Genomic DNA, 24908 nt, shown 5'->3' with positions numbered 1-24908 from the left:
GCAGGCAGTTGCTACAATAACAGATTTGAGTTTCTTTTCAATGCCTTGGCCCATTAAACAAAGGCCTCACAAGAGAAGCCATTATCAACTAATGATATTTATCAAGTACCTACTGTATGCAGAGCACTGTACTAAGCACTTGGGAGAATACAGCACAACAGAGTTGGTAGACAGGTTTCCTGTCCACCGAGAGCCATTATCCTCTCCATCATCAACAAAAAAAGCAGCTGTCAGTATCTCTCTGCATACAATTGTCACTGTTTATTGTTGTATTTACCTTGTATCTACCCCAGTGCTTAGAACATTGCTTGGCACATAGTAAGCCCTTAACAGATACCATTATTATTATTATTATTGTTACAATATTGGGCTTTGCACTGTACAAAACAGTATAAACAGATCACAGTCCCTATGTTTACCATAAAATGTGTTTTCACTATGCTTTTTAGCTAGAACAATATTAAAAGTTAGGGAAGATTGCTCTGAATACACCAGCCTGTTTTGGACGTGGCACAACCTGGTGTCACAAGAGTCGATTGTGTAGGTGCCAGTACCACTGGGGGTTTGCAAAACTACAACCCCTGATTAATAGGAGAACGTGTGACACATGACATGGTCATTTATATTTAAAGATGAAGACACTGACAGTGAATATAACTCGTGGATGCGTGACTGAAAAGACAGATGTATGATGCCAGTCCCTACCCTACTGCGCACACCCAAAAACTGTCCCCTGTTGTGCTGTCGTATTTGCTATTTGCAGTGTCTGGCACTATTTTTGGAGTGTCCCTTAATCTCACAATTCTCTCGAAACTTCTGCTCAGTGGAACCACTCCTTGATTGCAGCAGACCAGGCTCATCTGTTTCCTGCAGTTGTCTTGAGGTATGGCTGGCAGAGTGCATTTTCAGAGGCTAAACTGCACTCAATCGCTAGTATTTCTTCTGTACCTCTTACTCTGTTGTCCTATTTTAATCCGTAGTACAACAGCTGTTTGGGTATTTTGTCATCATTCATTCCAAGCTGTTATTTATGACCATAGTGCAGAATTCTGCTTATTTCCACTAGATAAAAATCCAAGACACTAAAACCACATTGTTTTGTACTGTTTACTTTCGTAAGCACTTAATGCAATGCTTGCCACACAGTAAGTGCTCAATAAATACCACTAATTGAATGACTATTATTAGAAACAATCTCTACTGTTTACATACCTTCTAGACTAAACTGGTTGTGGGCAGGGAACATGTCTCCCAACTCTTGTATTCTCCTAAGCGCTTATTACAGTGTTTTGCACATAGTAAGCACTCAGAAAATACCAGTGATTGTTTATGCCCCACCCACTGAAGCTGTGTTGAGGTGAGCATAGCTTTGAAAGAGATAGACATTTTTTTTTTTAGAAGAGTAGTGTTTGTGCACGTGTGTGTGTTTGTCAGAGAAAGTGTGGAGGTGTGTGTGTCTCCTCTGTGTATCCCTATCTTTCCGTGTGTCCCTGTCCCTGTGTCTGTCTCTCCATATCTGTCTCCCTCCTTATGTCTCTTCTGACTTTCACTCTGTGTTTCCGGCCTTTCACTCAATATCTGATTTTGGACCATTAATACTGTATCTGAAAATTATAGGAAAAGCATTAGTAGAAGGGGTTAAAGTGAATACCAGATAAATCAATCCGAGAGGTTGTCAGTATTAGAAATACAGATGTGTAAGCAAGCTGTTGAGAAACATTTGGCATTTCGGAAACTGAGTATCAATCAATCAATGGTATTTTGGAACATGTACTGTGTGCAGATCACCGTGCTAAATGCCTGTAAAAGTACAGTATAACAGAGTTCATTCATTCAATTGAATTTATTGAGGGCTTACTGTGTGCAGAGCACTGTACTAAGTGCCTAGTTGATAAACAAGTTCCCTGACTGTACTGAGTTTACAGTATAGAAGAGACAGAAGCTAATATAAAAAATTTATATGTGTATATAATTTATTGATGTGTACTTAAGTGTCGAGGGCCTAAGGGTGGGGTAAATAAATGCCCAAAGGTCACAGATCCAAGTGCATAGATGATACAGAAGGGAGTGGGAGCCGGGGAAAAGAGGGTTTAATCGGGGAAGTCCTCTTGGAATGGGAATGGAACCTGTAAAGGGGAATGAAAACAGACAGCATTCAAAGATGGAAGGAGATGTTGTGCAAAACCCCATAAGACCCCTGGCAGTAAACCAAGGGTCGGCATTGTCTTCAGGCTACTTTGTGAGATCTGTAGCTGTTAAGGGAAATGCAGCGAGGCAGCATGAATACTTTATGAACACGATAAGAGCTTGCAGAACTTTAGTCTGCCGCCGCCACCGCCCTAAATCCAGACCGTTCTCCGAAAGAGGTGGAGAGAATGAGTAACAAAACTCATCCTAGAGGAAAGGAGTTTCTCCAGTAGGAAACTTGGCTGTCCTCCTGCAGAATGCTGAGAGCAGAGCTTCCCTAACCCAGCTTTTATTCCGAATTGTAGTCCCGCAGTACGAATCTCACTTTTGTCAAGACTTTTGTGGCCTCCGTGGATATTCTGAGTACCTCCCAAAGAGCAGTCTATCAGTGGTGCATGCAGGCCTGCCAGGACAACAGACCAAGCTTTACTGCAGATGATGGGATCATTCTGGTAAACGCATTGCAGTATTCTTCCGGGAACTGCTTTGTCAAAGGTTAAGCTAATATATTTGCTCCGGGTAATGCAGACGGTAATGGAGAGGATGCCAGCAAGATGCGCCGCAGAGAAATAAAGATTTATGTGTCTTGGAACAACCTGTTTCTTCCAGCGTGGACAGTGTGAAAATGTGAAATAATGGAACTCAAACTCAGGCAAGGGTAATTCTTCGGAATTTGAACTCGGGGTGCGTGGGGGAAAGAATTGGAGGAAAAGCCCGCCCTCTGGCCTTGGAATGCCCTCCCTCCTCATATCTGACAATTACTCTCCCCCTGACCCACACACTTTCTAAGGCTTATCGTAGGCACATCTCCTCCAAGAAGCCTTGCCTGATTTAGCCCTCCTTTCCTTTTCTCCCACACCACCTCTGCCTCACCCTGACTTGCTCCCTTTATTCATCCCAGCGTGGCTCAGTGGAAACAGCACGGGCTTTGGAGTCAGAGGTCATGGGTTCAAATCCCAGCTCTGGCAATTGTCAGCTGTGTGACTTTGGGCAAGTCACTTCACTTCTTTGTGCCTCAGTCACCTCATCTGTAAAATGGGGATTAATACTGTGAGCCCCATGTGGGACAACCTGATCGCCTTATAACCTCCCCAGTGCTTGGAACAGTGCTTTGCACATAGTAAGTGCTTAATAAATGCTATTATTATTATTATTATTATTATTATCCCCCCTCCCAGCCCCACAGCAATCGGATACATAGCTATAATACAGTGATTTAGTTAGTCATGCTGGCTGTCTCCCCTCTGGACTGCAAGCCTACTGTGGCCAGGGAATGTGTCGTGGCTCTGTGGAAAGAGCGTGGGCTTGGGAGTCAGAGTTCATGGGTTCAATTCCCGGCTCTGCCACTTGTCAGCTGTGTGACTTTGGGCAAGTCACTTAACTTCTCTGTGCCTCAGTTACCTCATCTGTAAAATGGGGATTAAGACCGTGAGCCCCATGTGGGACAACCTGATCACCTTTTACCCTCCCCAGCGCTTAGAACAGTGCTTTGCACATAGTAAGTGCTTGACAAATGCCATTATTATTATTATTATTATTAATATAGTGATTTAGTTATATTGGCTGCCTCCCCCTCTAGGCTTTAAGCCTACTGTGGCCAGGGAATGTGTCCATTTATTGTAGTTAGTGCACTTTCCCAAGAGCTCTGCATAGTGCTCTGCACGTAGGAAGTGCTCAATCACTACAATGGAATGAATGAAAGGAGAAGTTCCGGGTATGCGGGGAGGCAAAAGAAGCAACGTTGCCCAGTGGAAAGAGCATGTGCTTGGGAGCCAGAGGTCATGGGTTCTAATCCCGACTCTGCTGCTTGTCAGCTGTGTGACTTTGGGCAAGTCACTTAACTTCTCTGTGCCTCAGTTACCTCATCTGTAAAATGGGGATTAAGAGTGTGAGCCCCACGTGGGACAACCTGATCACCTTGTATCCCCCCCCAGCGCTTAGAACAGTGTTTCGCACATAGTAAGCCTTAACAAATGCCATCATCATTATCAAAAGAAGGGACAGGGTGGGGAGGTCTGGGTCGACCCCCAGCCCATGTCCTTCCCCTGGCCCGGAATGCCCTCCCTCCACAGATCCGCCAAGCTAGCTCTCTTCCTCCCTTCAAAGCCCTCCTGAGAGCTCAACTCCTCCAGGAGGCCTTCCCAGACTGAGCCCCCTTTTTCCTCTCCTCCTCCCCATCCCCCCCCGCCACCCTTCCTGCTTCCCCTCCCCACAGCACTTGTATACGTTTGTACAGATTTAATAATAATGATGGTATTTGTTAAGCACTTACTATGTGCAAAGATTTTTTACTCTATTTTATTTGTACATATTTACTACTCTATTTTGTTAATGATGTGCATTCATTATTATCCAGCGCTTAGAAAAGTGCTTTGCACATAGTAAGTGCTTAATAAATGCCATCATTATTATTGTTATATAGCTATAATTCTACTTATTCTGGCAGTTTTGACACCTGCCTCCATGTTTTGTTTTGTCGTCTCTCTCCCCTCCCTTCCTAGACTGTGAGCCTGTTGCTGGGTAGGGACCGTCTCTATCTGTCGCCACTCGTCCTTCCCAAGTGCTTAACCCAGTGTTCTGCGCACAGTAATTGCTCACTAAATACGACTGAATGAATGAATAGGTCTGCAGCACTTGTATCCGTTTGTACAGATTTATTACTCTATTTTATTTGTACATATTTACTACTCTGTTTTGTTAATGATGTGCATATAGCTGTAATTCTATTTATTCTGACGGTTTTGACACCTGCCTATGTGTTTTCTTTTGTTCTCTCTCCCCCCCTCCTCCCCCTCTCCATCCCCCCGCCTTACCTCCTTCCCTTCCCCACAGCACCTGTATATATGTATATATGTTTGTACGTATTTATTACTCCATTTATTTATTTTACTTGTACATATCTATTCTATTTATTTTATTTTGTTAATATGTTTTGTTTTATTCTCTGTCTCCCCTTTCTAGACTGTGAGCTCACTGTTGGGTAGGGACTGTCTCTGTATGTTGCCAACTTGTACTACCCAAGCGCTTAGTACAGTGCTCTGCACACAGTAAGTGCTCAATAAATGCGATTGATTGATTGATAAGACTGTGAGCCCGTTGTTGGGTAGGGACCGTCTCTATCTGTCGCCACTCGTCCTTCCCAAGCAGCATGGCTCAGTGGAAAGAGCACGGGCTTTGGAGTCAGAGGTCATGGGTTCAAATCCTGACTCCGCCAATTGTCAGCTGTGTGACTTTGGGCAAGTCACTTCACTTCTCTGTGCCTCAGTTCCCTCATCTGTACAATGGGGATTAAGACTGTGAGCCCCATGTGGGACAACCTGATCACCTTGTAACCTCCCCGGCGCTTAGAACAGTGCTTTGCACAGAGTAAGCGTGTAATAAATGCCATCATTATTATTAGCCCAGTGTTCTGCCGCGTGGCTCAATCAATCAATCAATCAATCGTATTTATTGAGCACTTACTGTGTGCAGAGCACTGTACTAAGCGCTTGGGAAGTACAAGTTGGCAACATATAGAGACAGTCCCTACCCAACAGTGGGCTCACAGTCTAAAAGAGCTCAATGGAAAGAGCAGAGCACGAGCTTTGGAGTCAGAGGTCATGGGTTCAAAACCCGGCTCCGCCAATTGTCAGCTGGGTGACTTTGGGCAAGTCACTTCACTTCTCCGTGCCTCAGTTTCCTCTGTACAATGGGGATTAAGACTGTGAGCCCCATGTGGAACAACCTGATCACCTTGTAACCTCCCCGGTGCTTAGAACAGTGCTTTGCACATAGTAAGCGTGTAATAAATGCCATCATTATTATTAGCCCAGTGTTCTGCAGCGTGGCTCAATCAATCAATCAATCATATTTATTAAGTGCTTACTGTGTGCAGAGCACTGTACTAAGCGCTTGGGAAGTACAAGTTGGCAACATATAGAGACAGTCCCTACCCAACAGTGGGCTCACAGTCTAAAAGAGCTCAGTGGAAAGAGCACGAGGTTTGGAGTCAGAGGTCATAGGTTCAAATCCCGGCTCCGCCAATTGTCAGCTGTGTGACTTTGGGCAAATCACTTCACTTCTCCGTGCCTCAGTTCCCTCATCTGTAAAATGGGGATTAAGACCGTGAGCCCCATGTGGGACAACCTGATCACCTTGTAACCTCCCTGGCGCTTAGAACAGTGCTCTGCACAGAGTAAGCGTGTAATAAATGCCATCATTATTATTAGCCCAGTGTTCTGCAGCATGGCTCGTTGGAAAGAGCACGAGCTTTGGAGTCAGGGGTCATGGGTTCAAATCCCGACTCTGCCAATTGTCAGCTGTGTGACTTCGGGCAAGTCACTTCACTTCTCTGTGCCTCAATTCCCTCTGTACAATGGGGATTACGACTGTGAGCCCCATGTGGGACAACCTGATCACCTTGTAACCTCCCCCGCGCTTAGAACAGTGCTCTGCACAGAGTAAGCGTGTAATAAATGCCATCATTATTATTAGCCCAGTGTTCTGCCGCGTGGTTCAATCAATCAATCAATCAATTGTATTTATTGAGCGCTTGCTGTGTGCAGAGCACTGTACTAAGCGCTTGGGAAGTACAAGTTGGCAACATATAGAGACAGTCCCTACCCAACAGTGGGCTCACAGTCTAAAAGAGCTCAATGGAAAGAGCACGAGCACGAGCTTTGGAGTCAGAGGTCATGGGTTCAAATCCTGGCTCCACCAATTGTCAGCTGTGTGACTTTGGGCAAGTCACTTCACTTCTCTGGGCCTCAGTTCCCTCATCTGAAAAATGGGGATGAAGACTGAGCCCTATGTGGGACAACCTGATTACCTTGTAACCTCCCCCGCGCTTAGAACAGTGCTCTGCACAGAGTAAGCGTGTAAAAAATGCCATCATTATTATTAGCCCAGTGTTCTGCAGCGTGGCTGGATGGAAAGAGCACGAGCTTTGGAGTCAGAGGTCATGGGTTCAAATTCTGGCTCCGCCAATTAGCTGGGTGACTTTGGGCAAGTCACTTCACTTCTCTGGGCCTCAGTTCCCTCATCTGTAAAAGGGGGATGAAGACTGTGAGCCCCACGTGGGACAACCTGATCACCTTGTAACCTCCCCGGCGCTTGGAACAGTGCTTTGCACAGTGTAAGCGTGTAATAAATGCCATCATTATGATTAGCCTAGTGTTGTGCACACAGTAAGCGCTCACTCAGTACGACTGAATGAATGAATAGGGCTGCTCAGGGCGGGGCTGGGGGGAGTGTGGAGTGTGTGGAGCAGGGCTGGGCCGGAGTTTGCTCAATATTTCCTGCTGGGCCGGCCGTTGGGCGGGCGGGGCTATGAGTCACAGTGGCCGGGGGGCCCGGAGGCTGGGGGGGGGGGGGGGGAGGCGGGGCTTGGGCTCCGGGGGCTTTGGTGGCCAACTACAAAAGCCCCACCCAGCCTGCGGGAAGCCCTCACCCAGCCCCGGACCCTGGCCCATCTCTGCACCCCTGCCCAGGTGAGCACCGGGCCCTGGGCCCTGAGCTTGGGGGAGGAGGATTAAGGGGAGGGGGATCTGGGCCAGGACCCCCGGGGGCATTCATTCATTCACCCAGACATTCATTCATTCCATCCTATTTATTGAGCGCCGACTGTGTGCAGAGCACTGCGCTTGGAAAGTACAAATGGGCAACATGGTTAATTTGTTTTGTTGTCTGTCTCCCCCCTTCTCGACTGTGAGCCCGCTGCTGGGTAGGGACCGTCTCTAGATGTTGCCAACTTGGACTTCCCAAGGGATTAGTACAGTGCTCTGCATCTAGATGTGGCCAACTTGGACTTCCCAAGCGCTTAGGACAGTGCTCTGCACACAGCAAGCGCTCAATATGAATGAATGAATGAACATGGAGAGACGGTCCCGCCCCCCAACAACGGGCTCTTTCATTCCATCCTATTTACTGAGCGCTTACTGCGTGCAGAGCACTGGACTAAGCGCTTGGGTAGTCCAGTACTCTGCACACAGTAAGCGCTCAATAAATACGATGGAATGAATGAATGAATATAGAGAGACGATCCCTCCCCAACAACGGGCTCATTCATTCATTCCATCGTATTTATTGAGCGCTTACTCTGTGCAGAGCACTGGACTAAGCGCTTGGAAAGTACAAATGGGCAACAGAGAGAGATGGTCCCTCCCCAACAACGGGCTCCTTCATTCCATCGTATTTACTGAGCGCTTACTGTGTGCAGAGCACTGAACTAAGCGCTTGCAAAGTACAAATGGGCAACATAGACGGGCCCTACTCAACAACAGGCCCGGTCCTGGAAACGGGAGAGGGGCGATCAGCACACACACACACACACACACACCCCGAACCCCCAAATCTACCCCCAGGGGCTGGGGGGCGGGGCCGGCCTGGAAGAGGCTCCCCAAAAGTTTAAAGCAATGAAAGCCGTCCTATCTCTTAATCCCACTCTTGTCTGGGGGGTGTGAGGGGAACTACTACTAATGATAATGGTATTCGTTAAGCACTTACTATGTGCCAAGCACTGTTCTAAACGCTGGGGGGATACAAGGTGATCAGGTTGTCCCACATGGAGCTCACAGTCTTAATCCCCATTTTACAGATGAGGGAACTGAGGCACAGAGAAGTTAAGTGACTTGCCCAAAGTCACACAGCTGACAAGTGGCGGAGGTGGGATTAGAACTCACGACCTCTGACTCCCAAACCCGGGCTCTTTCCACTGAGCCACGCTGCTTCTCTTAATCCCACACTTGTCTGGGGGGCGGGGGGAACTAATAATAATAATGGTGGTATTTGTTAAGCGCTTACTATGGGCCAAGCACTCTTCTAAGAGCTGGGATAGATACCAGGTCATCAGGAGGTTCCACTTGGGGATCACAGTCTTCATCCCCATTTTACGGATGAGGCAACTGAGGCCCAGTGAAGTGACTTGCCCAAAGTCGCGCAGCTGACAAGTGGTGGAGGCGGAATTAGAACCCACGACCTTTGACTCCCAAGCCCGGGTTCTTGCCACTAAGCCACGGAGCAAACTGGGGGGCCCCAAACCGGCCCCATTATCGATAACGGTTTCGCTAATTTACAACTTTCCCTGGAGTTTTCCCGGGAAAGCTACAGCCCGGGGGCTCCCAGCGCTTACAACAATGTTTTGCACATAGTAAGCGCTCAACAAATGCCATCATTATTATTATTATTGTAGGGCAGGCCACTTTCCCTGGAAGGTTTTCATCTTACAGCATTTCTAAGTGGAGCAGGAAACTTTTTTTTTCCAATTGCAGGATCTTTGGGGAAGGTCTGGGGCCTTAGTCAAGCGCCTGGCACAGTGCTTTGCGCACAGTGAGCGCTCGAGAAAGACGACCCTAGGTAGTGAAAGGAGTTGAAGAAGATATCGAACAGCCTTGGGGGGATGGCAATCGGAGAGGCGGATCATTTGGGGATCCAGAAATCAGGCAGGCCCTAGAAAACAGAAATACAAGGAGTTTGCCTTGTAAAAGTTGCGGGACTTGCAGATCTGGAGAAAAGAGAGGCTCTTTGGGTGGGGCAGGGGGGTGTGGACTAAATCCCTAAGATTCCTCTTTGGTTTCTCTGAGTTGCCAAGGGATTGACCGATTTTATTCCTGTAGCTGTAGACAATAGAGTTTAGGAAAGCAGAAAGTGGGGAAACAGGAGTAGCCTTCTTAAATTACCATGGATTTGAGAGTTTGGCCGTATTTCCTTTGGGGTATCTAATTGTGCATGGTACTGGTTCTTGTAGTTTTTATTTTTAAAGATCCTCAGTGACATTGATATCCTCAGTGATACTGAAAGTGACAACTCTGAATAAGTGACCCCATACAAGGAGAGCAGAAATCCTCATTCATGCTCGGAGGTCGAGTCAGGGTGGCACTTAGCAGAAAACGGATTTTATTGCCTATTTGTACTTCCCAAGCGCTTAGTACAGTGCTGTGCACACAGTAAGCACTCAATAAATACGATTGAGAATGAATGAATGAAAACCTCAATTGATAATTCCCCGTGTTGTTTTTTTTGTTACACTAAGGAAATTGCCTTGAAGATCTGTAGCATAAACATTGATCATTGGGGTGATTTGGCAGTCTTCTCTTTCAATCCAATCGCCCCACCGCCTGCTCGTTCCAGACAAAAGTCACCATGCCCCGTACTGCCTTGCGGATATTTTATGAATTAATGAGACATTTAGTTTTCCCTTTTTTCACTGTGGAAATCTACTTCCTTTCTATCCCTGTGCTTGAGCACCACACCCTGTTCCACAAAGCCAGTCCAGATGGAATCCTGATTATTTCATTTCTTTCCCTTTTGCCCCTCCAAGGGGTGTTGATCCACAGCAGGGATCAGAGATCCTGGCAGCAGCCCACTCCAGAACTGTAGAAGTCAGCCACCCGTGAATGGTTTCGGGAGGGAGGGCCTGCCACGCACCAATGCTCCAAGAACCTTTTTTTTATTCCTCCCACTCTCCTTCCTTCCCTCTCTCCCTGCCACACCCAATCTGCACTTTCTTCCTTAGGAGGAAATGGGTCCCAAGGCCATTTCTAAATGCTTGCCCACATCAGCGTTGCAGCCTTTGGGAGGATTAACCTAATGCATTTAAGGACCCTGGTAAATAAATCCCCCCCTCTTTATTAGAGAGAGGACGGGAGCCCCAAGTAAGCGCTCAATAAATACGATTCAATGATTGAGTGGGGGAAAAAAAATCCTACATTTCTTCAGAAGGCTCCTCATTCCCATCCCGTGCCCCATGGTTATTCCTTAATTAAGAGAGTTGGTGAACAGAGCCATGAGATTAGACAGTAAACTCGTTGTGAGCAGGGAATATGTCTGTTTATTGTTCTATTGCACTCTCCCAAGCGCTTAGTACAGTGCTCTGCAAACAGTAAATGTTCAATAAATACGATTGAATAATAATTGTGGTGTTAAGCACAGTTTTATGGTATTGGTTAAGCGTTTTACAGTGGGCCTGGCAATGTACTAAGTGCTAGTGTAGATGATGATGATGATAGCGTTTGGTAAGTGCTTACTATGTGCCACGCATTGTACTAAGCGCTGGGGTGGATACAAGCAAATCGTGTTGGATACACTCCCTGTCCCATGTGGGGCTCAGAGTCTCAATCCCTGTTTTACAGATGAGGTAATTGAAGCCCAGAGAAGTAAAGTGACTTGCCCAAGGTCACAGAACAGACAAGTGGTGGATTAGAACCCAGTTCCAAGCACTTAATTGAGTGCTGGGGTAAACACAAGATATTCAGGTCCCACATGGGGCACAAAGGCCAAGTGAGAGGGAGAATAGATATTGAATTCCCATTTTGCTGGAGAGGGAACTGAAGCACAGAGAAGTTAAGTGACTTGCCCAAGGTCACACAGCAATAAATGGCAGAGCCAGGATTAGTACCCAGGTCCTCTGGGTTCTCTGTATCCAACTATGTTGGTCTTGGCCGTTATGAATTATAGGACTAGGATCGTTGCATTCCTTTCTGTTAGTTCTCGCCCCACCCATCTCTCCAAACCAGGTAACACACAGTCCGAGAGATTCTGCGGCACGTCGTCAGCAGTGAATGAAAGAAGTTGCAACTTGTCTGAAAGTTGCAAACAAAGATTTAAAAGCTTGACAATGAAAGAACAAGCCCAAACACGGTAGATTTTTTTTTTCAACTAACTAAACCTCGTCGATGCCACTCAGAGCTTGAGAAATTAATCTTCTTGGCCTGCTGATGGTGGATATCCAAAACACAAATGAAGATAAGAAGAGACAAATCTCTGTTCCCCCAAAACTGGGATAACCAAAACCGACTTGGAAAAAAAAAAAACTCAAGCAATTTTTAGGTTAAAAAACTCATCTTGCATCAGTGGTCTCTAATTGACTTCTGGTTGCTATGGCCTTTGTTTTATGGTAACAACATCAACACTCCACAGCGGGTTTTTATTTTTTTTAAGGAGGTGGAGTATTGGCAGAACTATTGGCCAGAAATCAAGGTTTTTATTCAAACAGGCCTTTTTCAATGTGCTTTTTATTTGCTCCAGAATTCAATCTTTCAGTTCATGCTTGGTATTTCTTTAGACTTTTTTGGTGCAGAGTAGTTTTTTTTTTTCATTTAGGCCTTCAGAGTATTAAGTTTAGGTGATGGTTTTTTTAACTTTTTTTGAGCAGTCTCTTTCATTTTTGAAAATCAACAGGAATTTAAAAAGTCTTATGTGAATACTTTTAAGAATCAGAACTATACCCAGTAAAAAAAATCCTGCCAGTTTTTAGGGAGTCATTATTGCACATTTAGAGAGATCAGTTCCTCTGGGGATTGCACGGATTTCATAAAAATTCAGCCTTGCACAAAAGTAATTTTTGTTTTTGCTAGTTAGACAATAGGAGAATTGGCATGAATGTTTTAAAGTCAGGAGGAAATCCTGCCCCTCTGCTTTAGTTTAGCATTGGACGTGGGTGAGCCTGTTATCCAGATTTCCAGATTTGAATTATTTTCAGTCAGTGTGATGTGGGCGTGGTCGTTCACGGAAGAACCCAGCATTGCAAGTGTCCAGCTCATTCCCCTAGCTGCATTTGACAATGCCTCTTTTGGACTCTGACATTTTATCCTTTTTGGCCTTTGTCCATCCAGCCTTTCTCAGAGATAAATGGTCTCTCTGCTGCAGGGTGCTTATCAGCAGTAGAGTCGATGATGTGGTTTTGAAAGCATGTTGAGGCTCCTTGTATTAGGGTGAGGTTGAGATATTTGATGAATAAAGATGGGTGTCAGTTTCCATTTTCTGGAGTCGAGGCTGCCAATAGAGAGTTCTCAAGGATTTGTCCTCTCCTCTTATAATTAATGACCATATGAATCTCAGAAACACCAACATGGATAACAAGCAGAGATGGCTATCGAATGTCTTCAGCAGAACTTTTTAAAACAAAGTCCTTCCCAAAGAAGCCCCCCACACACCCTGCCCCCACTTCCTTTTGTGTAATAGAATTCAGTCTCTAGGCTGGTAGGGTTTCTAATGTTTGTCATGAGTCATTTTTTCAATTGAGTCAGGTCCTTAACTTGGCTGAGCTCTATCAGGGTAATTCCAGCTCTTAATGTGGGTTTTTTTTTTCTGGTATTTAAGTGTTTACTTAAGAACTATACAAACATTGGGGAGATAAAAGCTGATCAGGTTGGAGCAGTTTGTGTGCCACATGGCTCAGAGTCTTAATCCCCATTTTACAGATGAGGTGACTGAGGCACAGAGAAGCGAAGTGATTTACCCAGGGTCACACAGCAGACAGATGATATAGGCAGGGCTAGAACCCAGGTCTTCTGACTCCCAGCCTCATGCTCTTTCTACCATGCCATTCGGGTTCTCATTTTGAATGTCAGTGACCAGCAGCACATCTTCCCTCATCAAATGTTTATTTGTATCTGCCCCAGTGCTTAGAACAATACTTGGAACATAGTAAGCATTTAATAAATACCATTTTAAAGAATGTGCTCTATTAACCGATGTGAACAAAAGTGACAGAGCTGATAAGCTCTCCTCTAGCAAATAACTATATACATCCTATTATTATTGTTGTAATTATTATTATTTCATTTGTTAAGCCATAACTATGTGTCAAGCACTGTTCTAAGCACTGGAGTAGATCCAGTTAATCAGATTGGACACAATCCCTCTTGGGGTTTACAGTCTAAGTGGAGGAAGTAGGATTTAATACCCATTCTACAGTTCAGGAAACTAAAGCACAGAGAAGTTAAGTGACTTGCCCAAGGTCACACAGCAAGGAATTAGGGGAGCAGGATTAGAACCCAGGTCCTCTAAGTCCCTGGCCCATGCTCTTTCCACTAACACTTGCTGCTTTGACTTTATCAAATCCCCAGCTCTTACAGAATGAGAAGGCGAAGATGAAAAGCAGCGTGACTCAGTGGAAAGAGCCCGGGCTTGGGAGTCAGAGGTCATGGGTTCAAATCCCAGCTCCACCACTTGTCATCTGTGTGACTTTGGGCAAGTCACTTAACTTCTCTGTGCCTCAGTTACCTCATCTGTAAAATAAGACTGAGCCCCACGTGCCGCATGGGACAACCTGATCACCTTGTATCCTCCCCAGCGCTTATAACAGTGCTTTGCATATAGTAAGCACTTAACAAATGCCATCATTAGTATTATGACTATTTCCCAGATGAAGTAATGCCTTGAAACCATCATAATTTCTAAAATAAATTATTTTATAAAAGCGTATAACCTTGTATTTGATTTTTCCCCCACTAGTCAAATCTAGATAAGCTATCCACTCAATAATTCTTGCTTCTCTTTCGTTATATTAATGACTAGTTCACCTCCAAAGCAGATTTTTAACTGATCTGCTTTCCCCACTTTATTTTCACTGTTACTTTTGGAGCTTTCAGTGTGAAGCTTTCAGCTTTCTGTCCCAAAGGGAGAGTTAAATTTTATAAATGGAGCAGGAGTGGGTGGGTGGGAACTGAAAGGGAGTGAAAGATTACTACCAGGTGGAGATGGGGAAGGGGGCCTCGTTAGGAATGTGGGTATGGGCTGGGGATTGGTGGGAAGATTATAGTACTTTCTGATTGCTTGTAGGAACCAGCTGAAGAGGGGGTGGGAAGAGGGGGAAGGGTGTGGTATGTGTGTTAGAGCAGTAAGATTAAAAAAAAAACATGGGTGGGGCAAGAAAGAAAGCAATTTAAATATGAATTTGCAATTTGTCCAAAATCAGCAGTTTTCTGGGGAATGAACAACTATATTATTTCTATCATAGTTTAATTCCAGATTTTTTCTAACCTTTTTTTCTTCCCATTCGTTTGAGACACTTGTAAGCTCTTTATGGGCAGTGAAAATGTCTACCAACCCTAGTGAAACATACTATCCCAAAGCACTTAGTATGGTGCCCTGCACACAGTTTGTGTATGTCTAACACATAGTGAGCGCTTAACAAATACCAATGCCAGTTTTTTTAGGTCTTTTGTAGTGAGTGAATTGCACGTAGAAAGAGCAAAGACGTGATGACAGGCAAGAATCACTGTTTTTATGAAATAAAAGGTTTGATTATAGTCAAGGAGAACGAGTTTCACTAAGTAAGCTTTTGGGCTTCCTTCACCAATGGGAAACCAAGGCGAGAGGAAAGGGGAAAAATCTTATTCTACTCATTACTAGAGAAGAGGGAGGAAGAATTAGGAAAGAGAAGAAGAGCATGAGAGAGAGAGAGAGAAACCCTCAGTGTCAGACACAGTGACAGAGATATTGGGGCTTTGGTTGCCAGTTCAGATTTTTTTTATGGTATTTGCTAAGCACTTACTATGTGCCAGGCACTGTACTAAGTGCTGGGGTAGATACAAGTTAATCAGGTTGGATGTTGACTATGTCCCACATGGGGCTCACAGTCTTAATCTCCATTTTACTGATGAGGTAACTGAGGCACAGAGAAGTGAAGTGACTTGTCCAAAGTCAAACAACAGATAAATGACAGAGTCAGGTTTAGAACCCAGGTCCCTTTGAATTCCAGGCCTGTGCTTTATCTGCTAGGCCATGCTGTTCATTCTTCTAACGTGAACTTAATCGTATTTACTGAGTAATTCCTGGATGCAAAGCACTCTGATTTTTTTTTTTTTTGGTTTTACTTAAATGCTTACCTTGTGTCAAACACTGTTCTAAGCACTGGGGTATATACAAGTTAATTAGGTTGGACACAGTCACTGTCTTCCAAGGGACTCACCATCTAAAAAGGAGGGCGAACAGGAGAACTGAGGCACAGAGAAGTTAAGTGACTTGCCCAGGGTCATACAGCAAGTAGTTGACAAAGCTGGGATTAGAACCCAGGTCCTCTGACTCTCATGCCTGTGCTCTTTCCACTAGGCCATGCTTTTCTCCAGTTTCCCCAACTTTAAAATGGGATAATACTGGCTTACAAAAGTGTTTCAATGTGCTTCAACAAAAACTCAAAGGAAACATCCCTTTTGTCTGTGTTACTTGATTTGAAGTTATCCTCATAAGTCTTATTTGTTTCTTTTCCAGATTCCTTCAAAATGTCTACTGTTCACGAAATTCTGTGTAAGCTTAATTTGGAGGGTGATGTAAGTATCTAACTTTAACCATGAGAGGCATTTTTCAGACTAGATTTTTCTTGAATACCTGTTGGGCTCACCATCCCTCTTTTCCTTCCTCTTCTGGTTTCTTGAAATAAGAATTTGCACAGGTTTCAAGGATAAGCTATCAGTACAATTCCTTAGGTCCTCTTCTACAAAATTGGTGGCATTTGAAATTATTCTGGTGACCTATTTTTGGGTGTCACTGCAATATTTGGAAGGGAGCAATGATGCCAGTGTGACTGCTGTTCTAACACTGCTACAACCTATATCAATCAGTCGAACAATCAGTAGTATTTATTGATCACTTACTGAGTGCAGGACATTGTACAAGGCACTTGGGAGAGTACAACACAACAGACATATTCCCTGCCTACAACAAGCTTACAGTCTCTGTCATCTCCCTCTTTATGAGTCCTGCTGTTCTGTGAAGGGAAGTTGCCGAGAAGGTTTTCTTCTCGGGGAAGCAGCATGGCTCAGGGGAAATAGCACGGGCTTTGGAGTCAGAGATCATGGGTTCAAATCCTGGCTCTGCCAATTGTCAGCTGTGTAACTTTGAGCAAGTCACTCAACTTCTCTGTGCCTCAGTTACCTCATCTGTAAAATGGGGATTAAGACTGTGAGCCCCCTTTGGGACAACCTGACCACCTTGTAACCTCCCCAGTGCTTCGAACAGTGCTTTGCACATAGTAAGCACTTAATAAATGCCATTATTATTTATTATTCTTGTTTTGAAGCAGAAGGGCACCTCAGTGATCTGTGCTGCAACCTACTCTGCTCCTCCAAAGCTCCTCTCTGTGGTGCATTCTAGACTGTGAGCCCACTGTTGGGTAGGGACCATCTCTATGTGTTGCCAACTTGTACTTCCCAAGCACTTAGTACAGTGCTCTGCACACAATAAGTGTTCAATAAATATGATTGATTGATTGCATTGAAGAATTACTGGAAGAGAATCAGTCATATGCATTGAGCATTTCCTGTGTGCAGAGCACTGTACTAAGCATTTAGGAAAGTAGAGTTGGTAGACGCAATCCCTTCCCACCAGAAGATTACAGGGAGAGCAACCATGGTAACAAAACTGCCAGTTTGGTGGCTTTTCTACCTCTCCCCAAGAAGGGCAGATTTCTCCTTTGCAACTTACCCCATCTCCGCTCACATCCTCCCTATTCAAAGATGACGTAGTATCAGTCAATCAGTTGTATTTACCTAGTGCTTACTGTGTGCAGAGCACTGTACTAAGTGCTTGGGGGAGTACAATACAACAGAGTTGGTAGAAATGTTCCCTGCCCACAGCAGATACGTCATGGGGCATCCCTTTGTGAGTTCAGACCATTTTCCTCCAAAGTGGGGCAAAATCAAGTAGTCTTGCAGCCCTTAAAGAGATGGAGAGAAATCCACTCGTCCTTGCCCCTTCCCCAGTTCAGGGACTGAGGCAGTGCTGTGCCCTATGATTCTTTGCAGCCTGAATTTGACTCCACTTTCAAGAGGGTAGAGTATTTTCCTGGCTATACTGCCTGAGCCTCAGGACATCGTGGATACCCAGTTCTTCTCTGGGGTTAGGGGCTGAGTTGGGGTGACTTTAGGGTCCCTTCAGGAGAGTTGACTTGGTGAAGGTCATTTCATCAATCATATTTATTGAGCACTTACTATGTGCAGAGCACTGTACTAAGCACTTAAGGCTTAAGGTCATTTAGCTAGCCCGTGAAAGGACTAGAATAGCTGCAGCTCTACAGTTGTAGGGCTGTCCCTGAGTTAGTAATAATGATGATATTTATTATTCATTTACTACGTCCCCAAAAATGTATAAAGGACTGCGCTAGATTCAAGTCAATCATTCGCATCCGGGCTCACAATTTAGTAGGTGGGGAGAGAAGGTTGCTGTTGTAATCTTCAGTTTATAGATGAAGAAATCAAAGCACAGAGAGGTTGTGGAGAAGCAGCGTGGCTAAGTGCATAGAGCATGGACCTGGGAATCAGAAGGACCTGGGTTCCATTCCTGACCCCACCACATGTCTGCTGTGTGACCTTGGGCAAGTCACTTAACTTCTCTGAGCCTCAGTTACCTTATCTGTAAAATGGGGATTGAGACTGTGAGCCCCCTGTGGGATAGTGAAGCAGTGTGGCTTAGTGGAAAGAGCACGGGTTTGGGAGTCAGAGGTCATGGGTTCCAATCCTGGCTCCACCACTTATCGGCTGTGTAACTTTGGGCAAGTCACTTAACTTCTCTGAGCCTCAGTTACCTTATCTGTAAAATGGGGATTAAGACTGTGAGCCCCACGTGGGACAACTTGATTACCTGGTATCTACCCCAATGCTTAGAACAGTGCTTGGCACATATTAAGCACTTAACAAATACCACTATTATTATTATTATTACCCTGTATTTACCCCAGCGCTTAGAACAGTGTGTGGCACATAGTAAGCTCTTAACAAATACCACTATTATTATTATGGCCAACCCAATCTGCTTGTGTTCACCCCAGTGCTCAGTACAGTGCCTGGCACATAGTAAGCACTAAACAAACACCACAGTTATAATAATAATAATAATAATAATAATAACGGCATTTATTAAGTGCTTACTATGTGCAAAGCACTGTTCTAAGCACTGGGGAGGCTACAAGGTGATCAGGTTGTCCCACTTGGGGCTCACATTTAATCCCCATTTTCCGGATGAGGTAACCGAGACACAGAGAAGTGAAGTGACTTGCCCGAAGTCACACAGCTGACAAGTGGCGGAGCCGGGATTTGAACCCATGACCTCTGACTCCAAAGCCCGGGCTCTTTCCACTGAGCCATGCTGCTTCTCTATAGCCATGCTGCTTATCCAAGCTATCGTGGGACTCAGCTGGCTGGAGACTGTTTTTTTCCGCCAAGCTCCCCAGGGGGGCAAATGCTTCTTGTGCTTAGATTTGTGGCTTGTCCAGGGCTGCCTCAGTGGTTGGATGAGTGCCAGCTGGCCAACCCTTGTCCTATCCCCAGTGGTCCTATACATCTTCAGAGCTAAGCGAGAACACACTGGGTGAAGCAGCCCTGTAATAATAATAACTGTGGTATTTATTAACCGCTTCCAGCATGCCAACCACTGCCACTACTCCTGTTGGAGCTACGCAATCATCGTGTCACTCATGAGGCTAGCAGTCTAAAGGGGAAGGAGAACAGGGACGGAATCCGTTTTACAGAGGAGGAAACTGAGTCACAGAGAAGCCAAGGGACTTGCTCAAGGTCACCCAGCAGGCAAGTGGCGCAGTCAGAATTAGAACCCAGGTTCTCTGACTCCCGAGCCCCGTGCCTAGGTGACATTGCGTCTCTTTCTATCCCTCTGCATAGCACAAGAGTTAATCTCTGCCCTTTCTATGATCCCGGTGAAGACACCAGATGTGAGACGGGGGTTTGCAAATCTATTCCCCACCCGCCAAACCTGTGTGGGTGGGATAATGGGGATCATTAGTAGTAGTAGTAGAAACACTCCACAGCTCTCTTATTATAATTTTTATCTGTGTTTCTTCATCAAGAATAAAGGTCAGCAACGCTTGTCATCAAAACGAGGTCTCATTTAATTGTTTAAAATTGAGGCAAACTCAGCACTGACATCACTGTGTGGTTTTGTGGCTATATCCGTTTCAGTCCTTAAAAATGCATCGCCGCTGAAAAAATAATAGAAGACAGAAGCTCAAAGATAGAATTGATACCAATAAAAGAAGTGCTTGCTTTTATGCAAGCTTGATTCGAGATTTTGACTTTCTGAAGGACTTGCTTTTTTACAAAGATGTCAGTATTTGCTCTGAGGGACAGAGGCTGTTTAATCTGCTTATAACTACCTCAGATCTTAGTAAGTGTACAATAAAGACCACAAAATTATCATCAATTAGGGTGTTCTTTTCATATAGTTTTATCCACTGTCTCTTGGTGTACATTCTGAAATGCTACCTGTGATCTTAGGGGATCCATCTCACCAAATTGGTTGTCATTGGGATCACATGTGTTTTGCTTTGCTATAATAATAGTAATAATAATTGTGGTATTTGTTAGATGCTTACTTTGTGCCAAGCACTGTACTAAGCTCTGGGGCAGATCCAGGATAATTAGATCAACTATCTGTCCCACATCAGGCTCACAGTCTAAGTAGGAGGGAGAATAGGTATTTAATCCCCATTTTGCATAGGAGGAAACTGAGGCATAGTGAAGTGACTTGCCCAAAGTCACACAACCCGTGAGTTTGTGTCCTTAAACACCCAAGCCTATGTTCTTTCCAGTACGCCACTCTGCTTCATAATACTTACCATTTTTTTTGGAAGAAAGAAGAGTAGACTGTCTAAAGAGGCTTTGTTGATAATGATGGTCCTGCAATGTTATTAAATAATAATTTCATCCTTGAAATCTTTGTTCACATAACTGCAGTGTATGTGTTCCAGAGAGACTAAGAGAATACATGTTTCAAAAGGAGTATTTACTCTGAAAGTTTTTGATGTCTTCTCCATTCCCTTTACCTGATTTGTGGATTATGCCTTTTTCTGGAGAAATTCAGAGAAATTTTGTGCCAAGTACCTTGATGGTACGTCTCTAGTTTCAAAACGTTTGAAGTAGTGAAATTACTAAGGGTACTTACTCTGATCTAAAATATTAATTATATTCCATCCAGTCAAGCCCGGAAAACGATGTCTCGCCTCTTAACCCAGACAGCTCACCGTTGGTAAAATCAAGTGGCGTGGCTGAGTTGTTTTGCAATTACTTAAATGTAGATGGAGTGTTAAATCTGAGCACTCCTGTCTCTTGACTGCTCATAAAAAAGGAGCAAGAGCAATAGTATCATGCTGTGAACAGTTACTTCAAACAGGTAATAAAGTATCTGGGAGTCATAAACTATCTGGGAAGGAGAGAGCTAGAGAGGGAGAGATTTAGAAATTTGGCAAAGGCCATAGATGAAGCATTACCACAAGAATAAGCTCCTTGAGACCAGAGATCATGTTGACCAACTCTCTTGTACTCTCCCAAGTGTTTGGTACAATGTACTGCACACAGTAAATGCTCAATAAATATGCTGATTGTACATGTTGTATCCAATATGTTGGTTGAGTATCCTTTCATATGATGGCCTTTTCCAAATTTCTGCAAGTCTCCATTACTATACAATGATAGTATTTCCTGCCAGACCATCTCTATGCTCCCGAGATAGCCACAGCTAAGGAAAATGCTTTCATTCAGTTATCGGCAGAGCCAGGTCCAAGCCATCCAGGAACTTTGTACTCTGAAAAACCCAAAGCCACAGAATTAACGATAATTCAACTTCCCTTGCCAAATTTCCAGAGCATTTTCCCTCTAAACTGCAAGCTCAGTTTGGTCAGGAAACGTGTCTACAAAATCCATTGTATTGAATTCTCCCAAGCGCTTAGTACAGTACTCTGCACACAGTAAGCACTCAAATACTATTGCTTCGTTTAGCCAACAACATCTGGAAATCAAGAATTTCAGGCGTATTCAAACTGCTGTCATTCTACTTTTAGGATTTCAAAGCATTCTCTCTTTGTGTCTCTAGATTTTGAATTTCTAGTGTCTCATCTAAAAAAAAATGGCCTTAGCGAGCAGGAGTCACCAGAGGAATATGCTGTCTCCAACCCATTGAAGATTGTTGCCTGTACTAGTTGGAAGAGTAACCATAGCTTTACTTAACTGTATAATAAATGGGGGAAACTCCTTCCTTTCCCATTTGATGGGGAGATATTAGTACTTGATTTTATCTAGGGCAAGTATTTTATTATCAATGAGTAAAAACAAAAAATTGGATTTTTTTTCTTTTGTAACCTCAGCATTCTACACCCCAAAGTGTTTATGGCTCAGTGAAGGCCTACACTAATTTTGATGCTGAGAGAGATGCTTTAAACATCGAAACGGCCATCAAGACTAAAGGTAAGAGCCTTAATCCTCTCTCCCATGTCTACTGACCAGAAAATGGCAAAACCATCAAGATTATATGGGCTTCTAGTTTCTTGAACTATGATACGTTACCAAAGCCAAACTTGCATACTTCACCATTCTTTTGGGCTGCTAATAGCAGTCTTGGTATAGTGACATGCCAACACAGAGAGTTTGTCACATTCAATGTTACAGGGTGTTAGAGCCATTACATTCTTGTAAGCAAGAAGAGAAATGACTGGGAAAGAGCTCTGTTTAGATAATGTAAGTGTTATGGCCTAGCTGGATTCACATCCCAGAGCCTTTAAAGGGTTATATATGAATATTTGTGGTAAGGTTGAGGAGGGATAGTCTGAGAAAATCCTGCTACTATGCTTTTTGATCTGGATGCCTAACGGTGGAAATTTTACAGTAGGTTTTTTTTGGTTTTTTTCTCTGTTGTACAGAATGAAATGCCACATTATTTGCTAGGGAGCCAGGACTGAGGAGAAGGTGCAGCACAGATAGAGTACTTAGAGAACCTGGAATATTCAGCTCTGATCATGAGGAGGAAAAAATTTCTTTTAAAAATAAGACATTGTCGTCAGTTAAGTCTTTAGTGAATGCCCGCTGGGTAAATTGTGGTTGTCCCATCACTTGGAAATTTAATTCCCAAAACAGATTGTGAGTCTTGTGAACTTTAAAATTTCCACCTTTACTCTCCATTTTACAGATGAAGAAACTAAGGTACAGAGAATATTAAGTGACTTACCTAAGGTCATACAGCAAGTTAATGGCAGAGATAGGATTAGAACCTAGGTTCTCCGACTCCCAGAGCTGGGCTTTCCTTTAGACTGTAAACTGCATGTGGACAAGGAATGTGTCTACTAACTCTGTTGTATTGTACTCTCCTAAGTGCTTATTACAGTGTTCTGCACTGACTGACTAGGCCATACTACTTGGTGATTCTGCTATTGAAGCAGACACAGCAGAAGGGGACATGGAGATAGTCTTGTTTATAATAATAATAATAATGGCATTTATTAAGCGCTTACTATGTGCAAAGCACTGTTCTAAGCACTGGGGAGGTTACAAGGTGATCAGGTTGTCCCACGGGGGGCTCACAGTCTCAATCCCCATTTTACAGATGAGGGAACTGAGGCCCAGAGGAGTTAAGTGACTTGCCCAAAGTCACACAGCAGACAATTGGCAGAGCCGGGGTTTGAACTCATGACCTCTGACTCCAAAGCCCGTGCTCTTTCCACTGAGCCATGCTGCTGCTTATGCATTCATAGGGGTCTAGGCCCACCCTGACCAGGAAAATCAGTTGAATGGGAGTGTTGTAAAACTACACTGCCTTTATTTCTTGATATTCACGCATGTTTCAAATATCACATTAGTAGGTAGAACAACAACTTTGCTAACTGAGGAGATATACTTTAATTTTCAGAGCTTTGTACAGTTGTGTGTACCACAGAAGAATTCATATACACTTTACTAAGAGTACAAATACATCTGGAGCTTTTAACTAGACTAGGAGATTAAATGCCTCAGAGCCATTTTCTCTAACAGAGAAGAGAGGGTGCCCAAATCTTCTAAACCCAGTAATTTCAAGGTATAGAATCTGTTCTTCAAGGAGACCTTCCATCTTTCAGGTTTTTTGTAATGCATTTGAAGCTGATCCATTATAGCAATAGATTTGTGTATCAGAATAATTAGACTTTAGCACTTGGGTGGGGTGTTTTTTGTTTGTTTGCTTGTTTGTTTAATAACTGGTATTTGTTCAACTGTTACTATGTGCCAAGCACTGTACTAAGCACTGGGGTAGATAAAAAATAATTGAGTTGGGCACAGGCCCTGTCCCACATGGGGCTCACAATCTTAATTCCCATTTTACAGATAAGGGAACTGAGGCATAGAGGTGTGATGTGGCTTACTCAAGGTCACACAGTAGACACATGGCAGAGCCGGGATTAGAACCCACGTCCTCTGACTCCTAGGCCTGGCCTTTTCCCACTAGGTCTCGCTGCTGATGTTTTGTTCTGTTTTTTGTTTTATAAAATAACCAGAAATTCCAACCATACTAGTTTTGGCTGACCCTTTTCACTAATTTGGAAGTGAATTGCAGAGGATTAATATTCATAATGACCAGAAACGATTCTGATTTCTCTTTGATAGAGGACAGGGTGTGATCAGGCTCCCTGAAACTCAGCTCTGTGTCAGGAGTTGGGTGGATCTAGAGCCCTGTGGTTGCCAACGTGCCAGCACAGAAATCCACTCAAAGTCAAACAGTTAACTCATCCCCAAAAGATTCTGCTTTTTACAAGCCTGAAACAGAACAAAGCTATCCTTTATTCCTGCATGAGGAACTTGGAATGGCTTGGACTTTTAAGATTGCATAAAATCTCCACTCTATTTAAAGTAGAACTTCCCATAGCAGTGAAACTACCATCCTTCCCCTGAATTAACAGTTCCCAAGAAATGCTCAGTGCAGTTTCTCATCGTGGAAACAGGAAGATTTTGACTTACAGGTTCTGGTTTGTGCTAATAAAACCAGGCACGTATCCTACCTGCTTAGGATCATATTCTGCCTGTGCTTGGGATTTCTGTCAGGGTTTAAATAAGCAAAATCTTTTGATTCTAATATTGAAAAGTTCTAAAACTTCTCAATTGTGTGATCAAGACATGGGGTCTGGCCGGTTTTCCTTAGAGAAGTAGCTATAAAGAAGACTGGCTGACTCTCAAGGCTTGTGCTTTATGTGCTCATGGCTCACTTAGTTCAGTTAG

At 44.0% G+C, this 24908-nt stretch overlaps 1 protein-coding gene across 1 annotated transcript in view; it reads left to right on the top strand.

Annotated features, from left to right (window-relative positions):
* Positions 1-7578: 7578 nt before the first annotated feature.
* Positions 7579-24908, top strand: part of ANXA2 (annexin A2) — a 50340-nt gene continuing 33010 nt past the window's right edge. The window contains exons 1-3 of the mRNA XM_038746695.1: positions 7579-7655; positions 16159-16217; positions 22037-22136. Of these exons, the coding sequence (XP_038602623.1) occupies positions 16170-16217; positions 22037-22136 (148 nt within the window). The 5' untranslated portion in view covers positions 7579-7655; positions 16159-16169. The remainder of the gene's footprint in view (positions 7656-16158; positions 16218-22036; positions 22137-24908) is intronic.

Source organism: Tachyglossus aculeatus, chromosome 5, assembly GCF_015852505.1.
Source record: "Tachyglossus aculeatus isolate mTacAcu1 chromosome 5, mTacAcu1.pri, whole genome shotgun sequence".
NCBI lineage: Eukaryota > Metazoa > Chordata > Mammalia > Monotremata > Tachyglossidae > Tachyglossus > Tachyglossus aculeatus.
The sequence above is the reverse complement of the archived record's forward strand: the minus strand, read 5'-3'. Positions and strand labels throughout refer to the sequence as shown.